Genomic DNA, 15,169 nt, shown 5'->3' on the forward strand with positions numbered 1-15,169 from the left:
TTCGCTGTATGAGCTGGGGCCACAGTGGAGGAATCTGCTCTTCTGAACCCCTGCCAGCTTGTTAGTGGCATCATCCAAGCTTGCAGTTGACTAATTTCCCTTGACTGCATCAGGATAAAGCTACACTGAGCAATCTGGTCTGCAGCACCAAAGGGAGCTGGCTCAGCCGTGTGAAGGAACAGTGCACCCCAGGCAGCTTGCCAGGGGGCCCGCTGGCTGTGCAAGCTCACCACGCTACCCCGGAGCTCCTCCAGGGGACACCAAGGGTGTCCTGCCTTGGAGCTGCTTCCAAGCTCCCAGCTGCTCTCTTTCACTTCCGCGTTTGTATGGATGTTCCCTACATTTCTACTCTGTGATGTGGGATGGCCATATTAATTCACTACTCCAGACCTGGGCACCTCAGCGCTATGAATGGTTCTCCTGCATCCTTACTTAAACAACCAAATAGCAATAGTCTAAGGAAGAAAGGATGCAAGTGCACATGGTCACTGGCAACACGGAGTCTGCTTCTGTCATTTGCTTTTTTGCCTTCCCACTGCCAGGATTGAACCTAAAGAGAAACTCGACCAATCCCTTTTCTCCCAAAGCTGTACATTGTTCCTCAAATTTCTGGGACATGGGTAGAGTCTCTTAGCAGAATAGCAGGGGGACCAAGCAACCCTGGAGATGGTCCAGCCAGCCCACCAACCACACTGTGAGGAGATGGACAAGCACTTTCTCCCCTTAAAGAGCTCAGAAACAGCCATATAGACACAGGGCCTCAGGCACTGCTGGTTTCCTTCTCCCGTCCTCTTGTCTGATTGGATCCCCTCCTCTTGTCTGATTGGATCCCCTCCTCTGATTCGCAAAGGCTAGGGCAGTAGGAACTAATGCAACTGAGGCAGACAGGTTGGGTTCAAATCCTGGCTCTGCCACACACTAACTGAGAGCCTTCGGGTTTGTGTTGGAGAAATTGGGGATTGAACTGAACCTCCCCCTGATCTCACGGTGAAGATGAAATGAGATGATTCAGTAAAGACTCAACATAGAACCTGGCATATAGAAACAGAAAGAATGCGTCTGGCACACATGCACAGAAAGAAAGAGACTACCTTTGTGACTGTGATGTGTGTTCCATGGAGACAAAGACCATGGTGTACCCTCCACGCCCTGCTGGCACTTGCTAAGTAGGAAGGGATGTGGGGGATGATGGCAGTGATCCACTCTGGGGAGCATCTCACAGAGCCCGGACCTTCTCTGGAGACCACAGACCCCACTATTGGAGAGAAGTGCTTCACCAGTAGGCACATGTGACTGTCTCAATACCTGAGTCAGAAATCACCCGGTGTGTGGCCACACGCTATCCCTCTCTGTGTCACCTCTGAACCCTCTCGGTGACTCAGGTCTCTGACAGACCGAGAGCCAATACAGTGCAACCAACTCACTGCCCAATCCCCTTCCAGGAAGGCATTTGCTAGGGTACCAACCCTTTGTTCCTGTGTTTGCTCAATGAATATTAACTAAGCACCTGCTATGTGCCAGGGACATAAAATACTGGCTAAATTTCCCCATGATCATCACTGTGGAGTGATCATGAACCACTTTTTTTTCCCTGCTTTCATCAGTAAAAGAATATGCTCATTACATCTGAAGATAATGTCTGCCTTTCTTTTCAGAATAAAATGTGCTTATCTGTGATGCTGCAGTGATCCATCCAAAAACAAAAGCAGGCTTGAGATAAACCCCTGATCTCCTTCAGTCTCGGATTACATCCCACCAGTCTCTTCTCCCAGGAACTGTGCCTCCCTCTCCTTTGTGCAACCACCACACTCTACCCTCTGACACATCACCCTTTACCTTTCTGTTGCCCAATCTCTGTAAGCTTTCCCAACATCTCCCATTTTAAAGATACAGCCAACTCCTCAATGGGAATTTTAATGATGATCTCAAATAGGAAGGGCAAGTTTTAAGTTGCATTAAATGAATGGCCAGAACATTTTGGAGACAAAGAACCAATGAACAGGATTCCCCCACCAAGATTCAAGCAGCTCCAGCATCGATGTGCTATCATGTTCCACGCTGATTTGTGCTGGTCACAGCTCAGAGGCCAGAGAATGGAGGACAGCGAACTGGGTTCTGGATGATTCTGAGGACGCTAAACCCTGCTTCATTTTGGAAGCTGGACTTGATCGATGAAAGCAATGGAGCTTTCAGGCCTAACAGATCATCAGTCGCCTAAAAAGGAGAATGAGCGAAGACCTGGGAAGGTGGAGACTTAAAGGGACCCTCTCAACGCCTCCTGTGCAGCTGAGACCACTTCTGCGTCCATTGTCTCCAAATGGCATCCAGTTCCACGCTGTGGCTGACCACACTTGCTGGATCTGGGCTGACCCTCTCACTCCAGGCCCCTTTCTTTCCGTCACTCTCCCATCCACCTGCTCTGCCTCCTACAGTCACCCCGGCCAAGCCTGCATCTCCTGGGATGGAAGAGGAGTTTCTACAACCTGCAGGCAGTGCTTTCCTCCTCAATGCTCCTTCCTCCTGCCCTGCCTCACTGCATATGTCTGGTTAATGGCTAACTCTTGTTCACTTAGTCATCACTTCGGCCAAGAAGCCATCACTGAATCTGCAGTTGGTTGCGTGCCCCAGCTCTGCTCTCCCGGCCTCCCTTGCTGCCCCTCTCAAGACTGCACTGACCACGCTACTGGGAACACCTGCCCCCTGGTGGCTCCCACATCAACCCTCACAAAACATCAATGCCCACTGCTTAACTGTTAGCACTCAACAGTGTTTGTAGAATGAATAAATAACCAGAACAAAGAAACAAGAGGCAAAGTTGTAGAGAAGTTTACTGACAGAAAAGAAGAACAAAGCCTAGAAAAAAAGAGTTGACATTTAGACAAGAAAAGAAAAAGAGAGGAGAAACTCTAACCTTAAAAAAAAAAAGATAAATAAACAAGAAGGAAGTATGTGGGGGTGTTTTGGAGAATCCCAAATTCCACAAAAACCCCACAGAATTAAAATGCTGGCATGTTCATATGACACGAGAAAACTGATGTGGAATTGCTGGAATGCCATTAAATACTTTTATGGTTTTATTGGTGCCCTTTTGATTAAATAACCTTCAGAATGAAAATGTGTAGGGATTATGTAACGAAGCAGATGAGCCCACAGTATTTTCACCAACATAAGGAATCCCATGGAGCTTTTGCATTACAAAGCTTCTTGTATAATTTGAAACACAACTGGACATAATTAGTAGAATAGAACAAATGAGCACTGAAAGAAAATACCATCCTCATACTTTTAATACGGAATCGATTACTTTAAAAAGCAAATCCACAGCAGGCAACGCACTGGAGAGATGGTTTGAAAGAAAATTCTGCAAATTAAAACCAGGGCACAGAAAGTTCTGGGTTGAACTAACAAACGATGCTCTTCTCATAAACACGGGCTATAAAAGGCATTTAAGCAGATTTAACAATATCAGCCGGTTAATACTGTATTCATTTAATGCATGGCTTTAGAATCCTGTAAAATCATTTTTCAAATTTTAGCATCTGACAAAACAGAATTAGCACCCTCATTTCTATGATAATATTGTTCATTTAATGCATGGCTTGGAGTTCGACTTCAAAGTGAATCAGAAAATGATGCCTTTTCTCTTGTCGGAAACATCTCTTCATGCACCAGTGGCTGGACCTTACATTTTAGCTTGGAATGCACAAAATCACTCTCACATTTCAACTGTCCTTTTATAATTCAATCATTTAGTTCATCAGTCTTAGGTAGATTCTGTAATACTCAGCCCATGAAAGCTAAAACCATTTTTAATGTCATCTTTTCATGAGTATTCTCTGGCAAGACCTGGATTGAAAGCATCTCCAGATAATACAGATAATACAGAAGATGCACTTAGCAATGAACTTAATGCAAACATGCAAAGATGCCCGGAATGGCCAAGGAAAGCCGCTTCCACCCTTTCAACCTTACTCCTCCTATCCTCACGATTGGCACTGAAAATCAAAGCGTGATGGTGAATTAGGTTTGTACAAACAAATGCCCACAATGCACAAGGGGTTCCATCACTGAAAATAAAGACCGTTTTCTGTATTTTCTCTCTAAAACACTGACATTCCTCCTCAAACATCTACCCGGCAAGCAAGAGAAAGCTGACAGTGCAATGAAGGGTGAGATGATAATGTCCTCTTCCATAAATGAAACCCAGCCCGCAGAACAAGGAATTCAGACAGATTGGCAGGGCGTTCTCAAATTCTCGATGGAGCTTCAAACATTCACCCCCTTGCATGTACAAGAGCCTGCAGTGGGGGGGCCCCTCCAGACAGAGGTAAGTGACTGTTTTAGACAGACGGAAGAAAAGCTTGCACCATATTACTGTAGCAATCGTGCTACTATGGAAACAGGAGAAGGTGATGGAGAAATCACAACCAACCACCGCCACAATTCGGCAAGGCCAAATTGGTAAAACACACTTCGGTTGGGAGAGACAGTTCAAGAGAATGAAAATAAAGATTTGTCAATTACCAACTGAATATTAAAAACCCTCAAAATGTTGGTGTTACCAACTGAATATTTGTGTTCCCCTTAAATTCCTATGTAGAAGCCCCCTGATGTGGTGGCATTTGGAGATGGGGCCTTTGGGAAGTAATTAGGGTTAGAGGAGGTCATGGGGGTGGTCCCTCATGAGGGGAACATGCTCTTATAAGAAGAGACATGAGAGCTCGCTCTTTCTCCCCACAGACCCCCAACACACACACACACACACACACACACACACACACACACACACATACACACACACACACACACTTCTTCCCTGAGCACATACAGAGAAAAAGCCATGTGAGTACACAGGGAGAAGGTGGCAGTCTACAAACTAGAAAGGGAATCCTCACCAGAAACCAAACCCTGCCGGACCTTGATCTTGGACTTTCTAGCCTTTCGAACTGTGAGTAAATAAATTTCTGTTGTTTAAGCCACTCAGGCATATTTTGTTATGGAAGCTGGGGCTAACTAATACAGTTTATAAGTGTGTAAACATTACATCCTACTTAGTGTATTCCAGTAATACTAACTATGGGCATGTCCTTTGGTATAGCAATTTCACATCTAGATTTTACTTAGTAGAAGCACAACCAACCCTGCAAAAATACGTGCAGGAGTCCATTCACAGTAGAAAAGAGATCAGTCACAGCATATGCCCAGCAAAGGGGATGGATTAAAAAGTTAATGTCAACTACAGGTGACAGAATGCCCTGCTTTGCAAATACACGTGATTACAATATGAGTTATAAAGGCAAGTTGCTGAATATTCTATAAAATGTAATTTTATTTTTGTAGAAAAGTTATGTATATATGTTCATGTATGCAGAAAAATTTGAAAGAATATGTGCCAAATGAAAAGGGAATGGGAACATTTCTGAATTGTTTAAAAATTTATATATACTGTCTATATTAAAAATAAATCAATGTGGAAAAGTTATTGTTAAGTAGTGATTCATTTTGTGATCTCAGGCTTTTGATATAAATCCACTAACATATTTGGTCCATTTCTTTATCCTTTAGGGAAGCAGAGCTCATGATTTTACTGTAGAGATTTCATGTAAAAATGTTCCGAGTATCTTTCTAGTTACTGAAATAAGTATGTATAGAGTCCTAATGCTGATCATTTATGTTGAAAACTAACGAAGAGATGTGTAGGGAGGATTAATGGGATTTCTAATAGATTTCTTTATATAACGGTACAATTTGGGGTAAAAAATAACTTTTTTTCTAAAGTGATCTATAATAACTGGCATGTCTACTTTTAATTATCTTAATCACCCTCTTTTCATTATTGAGTTGACACTGTGTGTGTATCTTAATGAATTTACAGAGATTATTTCAATCGATTGGTTTTGTTAACAGCACAATAAATTCTGACTGATAAGAATTCAGGATGTAATTAGTTAGCTCTTCTTATTATGCAAATTTCTGATACTTCTGTAATGAGTAATTAAAGATTAATAAGAAAGATAGTCCCGAATTAGCTGCTTCTTATCTGTAAATGCTTCAGGATGTGTGGGGATCAGGCTTCATTTGCATATTCTCAATGACTGGTAGTTAGACAACTTCTATCTTAAAGTCTCCTGGGGGGAAAAACCCTGCCCCGGGCCATGGAGTTTCACAGGAAGGTGGCTGAACCCTCAACTCCATCCTCTTCACTTCTGCTCAGGAAGTGGGAGGTCAAGCCAGACTGTTTCTGAGTCCTCACTGTGCCCCTTTCTCTGGGTAGTGATCTTAAGCCAGTCATTTCTACCTCTTGGTGCCTTTGTCTCCATGCCACTTAGCACAGAGCTGGGAGAGGATCCAATGATGGAATCCACATAAGACACTTAACAGGGGCTTGCACACAGTGGGCACGCTGTGGAAAGCAGCTGCCGGTATTATTCATTCCATAAATATTTAAACTCCTACTATTTCCCAGGCACTGTTCTAGGCACCAATGATAGTTTAATGAATGAACAAGACTAACCCCTACTTTCATGGAAGCTATGATTTTCTTTCTTTTCCCTTTCTTCTTCAGGGCTTTGTAAAATCTGAAGCTCTAAATCATGAGGCCCTGTGGTTGTGTCTTTTGCTCAGAGTCCCATCACAAGCACACACAGGCAGGAGGACACTCAGTCACACCCTCTGCCTAGCGAATAAAAGAGGGTGTCATGCAGGAGGCTGCCAGAAGTAGGGCCCCTTGAGGACACATACTGCTCAGGGGCGCCCAGCAGACAAGAGCAACAGCATTCTCACAGCATGATACACCGCTCTTCAAACAGCACCCTCCCACTGACCGTGGCCTCCTGTGCACTGGCCCAGGGAATCCGGGAGCACCCTGTGGGCCATGTGATTATATCAGCTTCATGGCTGGCTGGCGGATGACCAGACTCAGTGGTTTGCCCTCAGATGCACAACTATTTGTGGCAGAACCGATTCAAAACTAAATCCCAACTCCAAAGCCCAAGCTCCGTCCCCCTCACCATGCTGCCTCCCTGCCTGCTACACGCCCTCCACGTCCCAGATAGAGGTGATGAGGCCAGCCCAGGTGACCCACACAGGAACACCTGGGTAAGCTCTCCAGGAGAAGGACCAGGCTCACTGCGGCTACCCTCTTTGGGAAAAGAGTGACAGGGACATAAAGGACCTGACGAGAATCACACCAGAGAACTGGGGAGGAGATGGAGATGCGCAACTGAATCGGCTCTTGCCAGAGAGGACAGCACTGCCAGGCTTGGCTCCTGCATCTCCCACTTCCCAGTGCTGTGGCCTCAGCCCACTGACTGACACTCTCTCAATCCAAGCAGCTTTGTCTGAGAAAATGCCCAAACCACTCGGACCACCTAGAGTTGCTGTGAGCGACAAAGAGAATGCAAATATGAAGAGTAAAGAAAATGGCACACAGTAGGCACTTAATAAGGGCCACTTTGGTTTCTGAAGATGAGATAAAGTGTTCTGTGAGTCTACGACTGCTCTTCACTTTTTCCTCATTCTATCATCATGATTGTTATCACTATCGCTGTCATCAGATCAATCCAGCTTAAAGTTAATTCCCACAGGAGAAGACCTAGCAGTTTAAGGAAAACCTTGCCAGCTCGAATTCTGCAGAGGCTGGCAACCCAGGAATCCCAACCTCCTGCTACCCTTCCAGCAGCAGCTGTCTGCGTGGTTAGGAGAGCAACTGCACTCACCAGCACCCCAGTCTCCCTGAGCCCCTCCGACCTCACCACTCACTGAGCTCACAGGGGACTAACTGGTCCTCAACCTGGGCATCTAACGCTCTACATACAAAAGCAGTAAGACTGAACCGTTGCTACTAAAAGATCAAAAGAACCCGAAGTGCACAGAAAGCACAAAGCAGCCGCACTCACAGCGATGATGTTGAAGAAGTCATCGTCCCCCAGCGTGTCCAGAATAGACGAGACCGTCTGCTTGGCGATGGTCAGGCGGAGACCTTTCATGCTGCCGCTGACGTCAACTAAGATGACCACGTCCTTCGGAGAAGTCGCTGCCTGGATGTACCTAGGTCAGGGGAACACACAGGGAAACTGAATCTTGACCCTCTCTGCAAGTTTGCCTTTTAAAAACTAACTGAGAGGTTTGTCCATTTCCTACCATTTTCGGTTCCTGCAGTCAAAGGCAATGACTCCATTCTCATCTGGTTCCCATTTAATCCCTAGAAGAAAAATGGAGTTATAAGAAACCCAGAAACTTCAAATATTTATTCATAGCACTTCCAGGCTGCTCTGCTTTGCTGACTGAGTGGACAGGGTGAAAAATCACATGTGAAGACCAACCCTGGAGCTCATCACGTGCTCCGTCGCCCACTCTGGGAGGGTGCTGCGGGGCTGCCACAGGACAGCGATTAGCCTGAGCGCACTCCTGCCAAGGCCCGCTGGCGGTGGCACTGCCTTGAGTAAAGCTCTGTCCATTGAGGAAGGACGGGCTGCAGCCCCTTCCATGGCTAAAGATAAAGTTAGCCAAGGTCGTTTCTCACTGTCCCTCAAATTGCTGGACGTGGGGCATCATTCACAGGTCTCTGGGCAAGGTGGGCACATCCCTGGACCTGGGTCAGTTATGCCTATAGTATGGGAGGTAGCAAGCATTTGATATGTTTCTATCGCAGAATATACACAGGTCTGTTCTTTCCTGACTCCTGTTTTTAAAATCAGGAATTTTGGCCTGGCTTTAAAATAAAATAAAATAAAATAAAATAAAATAAAATAAAATGGCCCTAATTGTGCTGTACAATGAAGTGTGAATTTCAAACTTGGAGGCCTAGAGAGCTTTTCTTAGATGTAAATGGGTTAGCTTCATGGTTTGCAGACAGTTGACATTCTCTGTTTACAACTTGGTTTTTACGAATAAAACTTTTTAAAAAAGTTTTTGCTGCCTAAAAATAAGATAGAAAATCATTGTTTTCAACTCTCAGTGGTTCTCAGAGATGGAGGATTTGAAACACAGACTTCGGAGTTCAGAACACTAGAAAAATTATTTTCTATGAGGAAATCATGACTCAGATTGTAGCCTTGAGAGTCTCCTTTCCAATTAATAATGGCCAGCCTTCCGGACCACACGGGGCCCACAGGCATGTGCTCAAGACAACGCCCCCGAGTTATTACACAGATAACTCTGAGATGGCAGTTTGTAATCCAATGAGTCATTTTGTTCTTGTCTTCCTTGTACCTACATTTCCCATCTGCAAATGTGCCTAATTTAATGAGTTCCCTGTAACAAATTGGAAAAAGTATGAGAAGCCATTGCCAATGGATGGCCATTAGGTAATGAAGATAAAATAAAGCTGACATGCTATTGTACACTAAAGGACAAGAATGCAATTTTTTTTAAAAACATCTGACACACTGCTTTGTACAAAGCCAAGTGCAGCCAGATTCATACAGTCTTGACACATTTGCAATTATATCCTTGGTGAGGCTAGGTAATGTTCCACACAGAATTGGTTTGAGTCCAATATAAAGAGAATTTATCTTTTAATGTGTTGATTCATGGTAGGCGGTCAGTGGGTGTTTCTGGAGTTGAACTGCGTGCAGTGTGCTTCGATGGCGAGCATGTCTGCCATCCACCCTCCCCATCGCTGTGCTCTACCAGAATGAGAACATGGTCAGTTCGCTCCTCCTGCCCAGCATTTAGGCCTGGGCCTGCGGGACAGGAATTGATGCCACCGCAGGCTCTCCTTTGGACTGAGTTCATTTCTCTGCAAGTGGGATTGTCCTCCTCCTAGTCACTCTGACAAGTGAAGGGCAGACAGCAGAGACTAAGAAAGGTGGGCCCAGCCCCTCCTGCCCTCAGGAAGCCTCACATCTAGCAGAAAAGCAGACACTAGGTATGAAATCACAAGAACCAGAAAAGTCAGGAAGGACAGTACCTGAGGCTATGCTAGTGTATAAAGGTGGCTCTAAAAGGAAGAAGGACATGAGGCTATGTTAGTGAATAATGGTGGCTCTATACCTGAGGCTATGTTAGTGTACAAAGGTTGGCTCTAATCCTGAAGATGAAGGAGGCTCTTCAAGCTGAGAACAGAATGATGGCACATTAGGGCTGAGGTAACAAAGGCCTACCAACTGGGCGGCTTGACAGGAGTGTATGCTCTCACAGTGATGGGAGACAGATGTGCAACATCAAGGGCCATGGCCCCTCTGAAGGCTCAAGGGAAGAGTCCTTCCTTGCCCCTTACCTTCTGGTGGCCTCGGCAGTCCTTGGTGTTCCCTGACTTAGAGCTGCATCTCTGCAATCTCTTTCTCATCTTCCCATGGCTGACTCCCCCTGTGTCCCTGTGTCTTCTCCTCTTTTAAGGACACCAGTCACCTTGGATGTAGGTCCCACCCAAATACAGTATGATCTAATCCCAACTTAACTAATTACATCTAAGAGACCCTACTTTCAAGTAAGGTTACATTCCAGGGCTCCAAGTAAGCATGCATTTGTGGTAGAGACACCATTAAACCCACTAATGGGTTAGATTCATGAAACCTAAGTGAGGAGTGGCCACAGGGTGAAGAAGAATACCCCAGTTAGAGAGACCAATGTTTGCAAAGGTCCTGAGGCTGAGAAGAGCACGTCAAGTTCAAGGAACTGAAGGAATGCTGGTGTGGCCATGCCCAGTGCACGGACGTTTATGCAGAGGAAAGAGCCTGGTAGCAGCAGGAACCTGAGGCCCGGGCTCTCTGAGTCAGGACATCAGTGTACACTGAGTGAGGATGCAGGCAGTTCTAGGCACCGCTGCCCTCGGTGTAACAACAAAAGTCAACCTGATCTCCAAGTCCGGACCAGATGGGCTTTGGGGGGATCAACTTGCTCAAATCTGACCTTTGGATCAAAACCTTCATTTCACAGCAGGGAATCCAAGGTTCTCCGAGTTCAATAGCTTTCCCTGAGATTTCTAGTAGGATGAGAACTTGATGTCCAGGCATTTTCCTAGGGTGTCCCATGAGAAGTTCTCCAGGACGTTAGCATGAGTTAAGTGAATAAAAATAAACTGGGAGGGACATCTGAGGGCCTTTAAGCTGCTTCAGCACATCCTGAATTTCCAGGACTGGAACAGCAGGGGCAGCATTCACCAAACTAATTTGACTACTGAGCCCCTTCTCCCCAAAACAGTCTCACAACAAAAGGTTTTAGGAGAGAAACGTCAGGAAACTCTATTCCAGATGGTACCATCTCCCCAAGGACATATCTACTTTTTAGTATATAAGTTTTTTCTCAGGTAGATATTGTGAAAATATTCAAGTAACTTCAAATCCCAGAGATAACAATAGTGGGCTCACTGACATGCAGGGAATTTTGTGATGCAGGGAACTGTCTGTTAATCAAGAACTACCCCCATGAGCCACATAACTTCTGGAAGTGCCACATGCCTTTGGGGACCCACCCAGGCTGGATGGGGCATGAATCTCCACGCAGGAGGAAGGATGCAGCTCAGTAGACTTAGCTGCTTCTCCCTGGGCCTCGCGGCTTCACGAGCAGCGCCAGTGATTGCCAAGCTGCCTTCCTCAGCTTTCAGAGGACAGTCTCCAGAACATTCAGCACATCCTTGAGGTGAGACTCAAAATAATGTCAGAATCTCTACTGCAGACTCCAATGCTCAAATCTGACTGAATGTAAAATATTGCACAACATTCATATGCCCCCATAGCTGGTCCCCCGGAGTCATTAAAACTAATATTAGAGTGAAATTAATTTCATCTAAAACAACATATGACTTCATGTTCTCCTTTAGCGCATGCAAACGAACAGCAGGGCCAAGAGAGCAGAGCCTCATCCAGCCTCGTCTGAAAGCTGAGTCACATGCTGCCAATATAATTGCATGTGACAGAAAGGTTTAAGGCAGTCCAACAGCACTAAGAACTACAACAAAGAGCAGAGTAAACTCCAAATATCTTTTTGGCCTCTCAGTTTATTTCTGCCCTCTACCTCAACAAAGGGTATCTTTTTTTTTTTTTTTTTATATATTTTATTGATTTTTTTTACAGAGAGGAAGGGAGAGAGATAGAGAGTTAGAAACATCGATGAGAGAGAAACATCGACCAGCTGCCTCCTGCACATCTCCCACTGGGGATGTGCCCGCAACCCAGGTACATGCCCTTGACCGGAATCGAACCTGGGACCTTTCAGTCCGCAGGCTGACGCTCTATCCACTGAGCCAAACCGGTTTCGGCAACAAAGGGTATCTTTGCCCGTTGCTTTTCTTCTCTCCTTAGGGCCAAGTCCTTTCCCCAATACTGCCCTGGAGCTGCTAATGACATCCAAGTCATCTGCACAACCCACCACCTGAAGAACACTAACTATCGCATTGCAGCCTGGGATTTCTCTTCCCTATCTGAGAATAAAAGCCCAGAAAGATGAGGAAAGAAAGGAAGGAAAATCAATAGGTAGCAGATGTTGGTTTATCCCTAACTGGGTAAGTTCTGCCCAATTCCTTCCTCGATATTGTTTATTCAGCACCAAATCTTAAGTTTAAATAAATACCTCCCAATATAACTTCAGATCTAAAGTAGCTGGTCTACAATGAAATGCTAGCTTAACATGATTGAGTTGTAATCAAATTTGGAATGTCTTCTAAGACAATCCTCCAATATCAACCACACTTCACCTACTGCTAACCCTTGGTGAGAAAGGCGGGCAAGAGAAAAAACAGAAAGTAACACTGTGCAGGGAACCTACTCTTGACGTGTTACCAGCCAACAGCAGCTTGCAGAGAGCTCTTTGGTTATCCAACCTTGTAGAGAGGTCTTCAGTTAGCCATCCGTTCCCCTCCTCGCAGCTGTACTGGGAACCAGCTTTCACCTTCGTGTGGCCCAGAAATCATGACAAAGACCAGAAAAGCAGTTCCCTTTGTGATCATCAAGCCTCCTACTGGAACAATCTCCTGAGATGAGGCTCTGGGATGGGGAGAGTCTGATACTGGGGAAGGAACTGAGCTGCTTATCATCATGCATACATTTAATTGTTGTCTGTGTTTGATTAGCTACTGATCTGTCTATGATATATTTAAGGACAGCTACAAATGACTGTCAGTCAGCCATATCATTGTGGACAATGGGAAGAACTGGCCAGAACACGAAGGATGGATCAGCACTGAAGGCCCCACCCAGGCAGAAACTGGGACACACACAGGATTGTAAAATCATGAACTGACGAGGCTCTCAGGATAGACTCACTGTGCAGGTACGACTCTGCCTCCTGGGAGGTGATGAGCCTGGAGATCCCTTTTAACCTTAACATGGTGGTCATGAGGCATCATGAGGTAAACTACCAACAGAAGAGGGCACCCAGTGTCCCGGACTTGGTGGATATTGGGATAGAAAGGACAGAGACTTGGGAGGACTTGGAGAAGAGGGAGCAATGGAGGGGGGTGGCAGAACTCTACATGGCTCTAGTCTACACTGTGTTTATGCCCATTCCCTCCTAGGTCACTCAGTCCCTTAGACAGAAGCTAGTGACCAGTTTCCCAGAGAGGCAGCAGCTCTATTGTTCCTAGGGAGGGAAGGCTGCTAATACCAGTATGACAGGGGATGGTAGATGTGCTGAATTTTGATCCACTGAGTGATATATCCATTTAACAAATACATACTGAATACCTACAATGTGATATTCTTGGCGCTGGTGACAAGTGATGGACGAAACACATGGCTCTGTCCTCCTGGGACAGGTATCCCAGTAAAGGAGACAGGGATTGAAAGCCTGATGCCTCAGGACCGTAGGCCAGAGTTCATATTTTATAGGGTAACAACCACCATGACAGCAAACAAAAAAAGAGGTGGTTGAAGCATTAACACCATTGCCAACTCCCTTTGATCCTGTTGGTATGTCCTGGGTTAGTCAGTTCATCTCTTGGCCTCTGTTTTCTCATTTCACAATGGGCATTGCAGGAGCCCCAGCTCAGAGGATCCTGTGAGGGTTAAAGCAAGCAATGCATGTATGAGCAGCCAGCAGAGAGCTCAACAAACAATGGCCACTATCACTAGCATCAGCAGGAGTGTTACATTCACAGCAATCCCAAAGGCTCTCAGGGATGAAACTGAACTAAACAGAGCTTCACTAGCCCTGAGTAAACAATCCTGCAGAGCCCAAAGGCCCTTTAACAGCAGTTTTGTTGTTGTTGTTGCTGTTGTTTAGAAGAGCTTATCTGAAGTTCCCTGTTCAGTGAGACCCTTTTGTAATGTAGACACTAAAAGGCAATGCCAGTAGTACCTTGAAAACTGGGCATCGGATTATACAAGTCTTTTTCTACAGAGTTATACTATTCAACACAGTAGCTACTAGCCCCATGTGACTATTTCATTCTATACTTAAATTAATTAAAAGTATAAAATTAAAATCTTAGTTCCTCAGTCTCACTAGGCACATTTCAAGTTCTCAGCAGCAGCCTGTGGTCAGTGGCTACCACATAAGACACTAGATACAGAGCATTTGGGTGGTCACAGACACTTCTTTCAGACAGCACGACAGAACTGCTGCCACCTGCCCATACACATAAGGGATACTTGTCGAGGCCTATGTTAAGTTATGCAGAAGTGGACAACATCATCACAGGTATGCTTCTAGGCTAATGCTGACTAAAACTCTCCTTCTAGAAAAAATTTCCTTCCACCTCCAGAGATGGGATTGTGCTCCTTTTCTGTGATCCCCCAGAACCCTCTATTTCCCCTACCTTAGCATGAAACACACTGTACCACAACGGCCTGTTCATCTCTCTCCCCATGGTGGTCACTGTCCCTTCATTTAGGCGCCCACTCCAGGCAAGGCCACAGTATCCTCACCAATCCCCATGGTTTCACTTGACTGGCCCTACCCACTGTCCAGTGTCCTGGGTTTCTCATGTGGGCACAAGACCCAGACCAAGCTAATCCTTGGACTTTCATCCAAGCTATTGAGATAGATGCTGTCTCTTCCCAGGACTATAACTGAAGAATGACCCTGCAAGCCCGCAGCCACGTTCTCCATTGCGAGATCATCTGCCAGGGAAAGAAGGTCAGAACAGAGGAAGGTAGAGGTGAAGAATGAAAGCAAATAGTCAAAATCCAAATGGCATTGCTGACTTCTGGGATCCGGCTGCGCCTCAAAACTGCACAACCCTTGAATTTTGAGTTACATGAGCAAATAAATGTGCCCCTTGCTGGAG

The 15,169-nt window shown here is 45.5% G+C and overlaps 1 protein-coding gene across 2 annotated transcripts in view; it reads right to left on the bottom strand.

Annotated features, from left to right (window-relative positions):
* Positions 1 to 15,169, bottom strand: part of CACNA2D3 (calcium voltage-gated channel auxiliary subunit alpha2delta 3) — an 809,032-nt gene that overhangs the window by 433,208 nt on the left and 360,655 nt on the right. For both annotated transcript variants that reach the window (XR_004971472.1, XM_036331880.1), the window contains exons 7-8: positions 8,143 to 8,203; positions 7,899 to 8,049 (exon numbers count right to left, since the gene is read on the bottom strand). Coding sequence is in view for 1 of the 2 variants with exons in the window: in XM_036331880.1 (XP_036187773.1) it covers positions 7,899 to 8,049; positions 8,143 to 8,203 (212 nt within the window). In the remaining variant the exon portion in view is untranslated. The remainder of the gene's footprint in view (positions 1 to 7,898; positions 8,050 to 8,142; positions 8,204 to 15,169) is intronic.

Source organism: Myotis myotis, unplaced genomic scaffold, assembly GCF_014108235.1.
Source record: "Myotis myotis isolate mMyoMyo1 unplaced genomic scaffold, mMyoMyo1.p scaffold_m19_p_13, whole genome shotgun sequence".
Classification (NCBI taxonomy): domain Eukaryota; kingdom Metazoa; phylum Chordata; class Mammalia; order Chiroptera; family Vespertilionidae; genus Myotis; species Myotis myotis.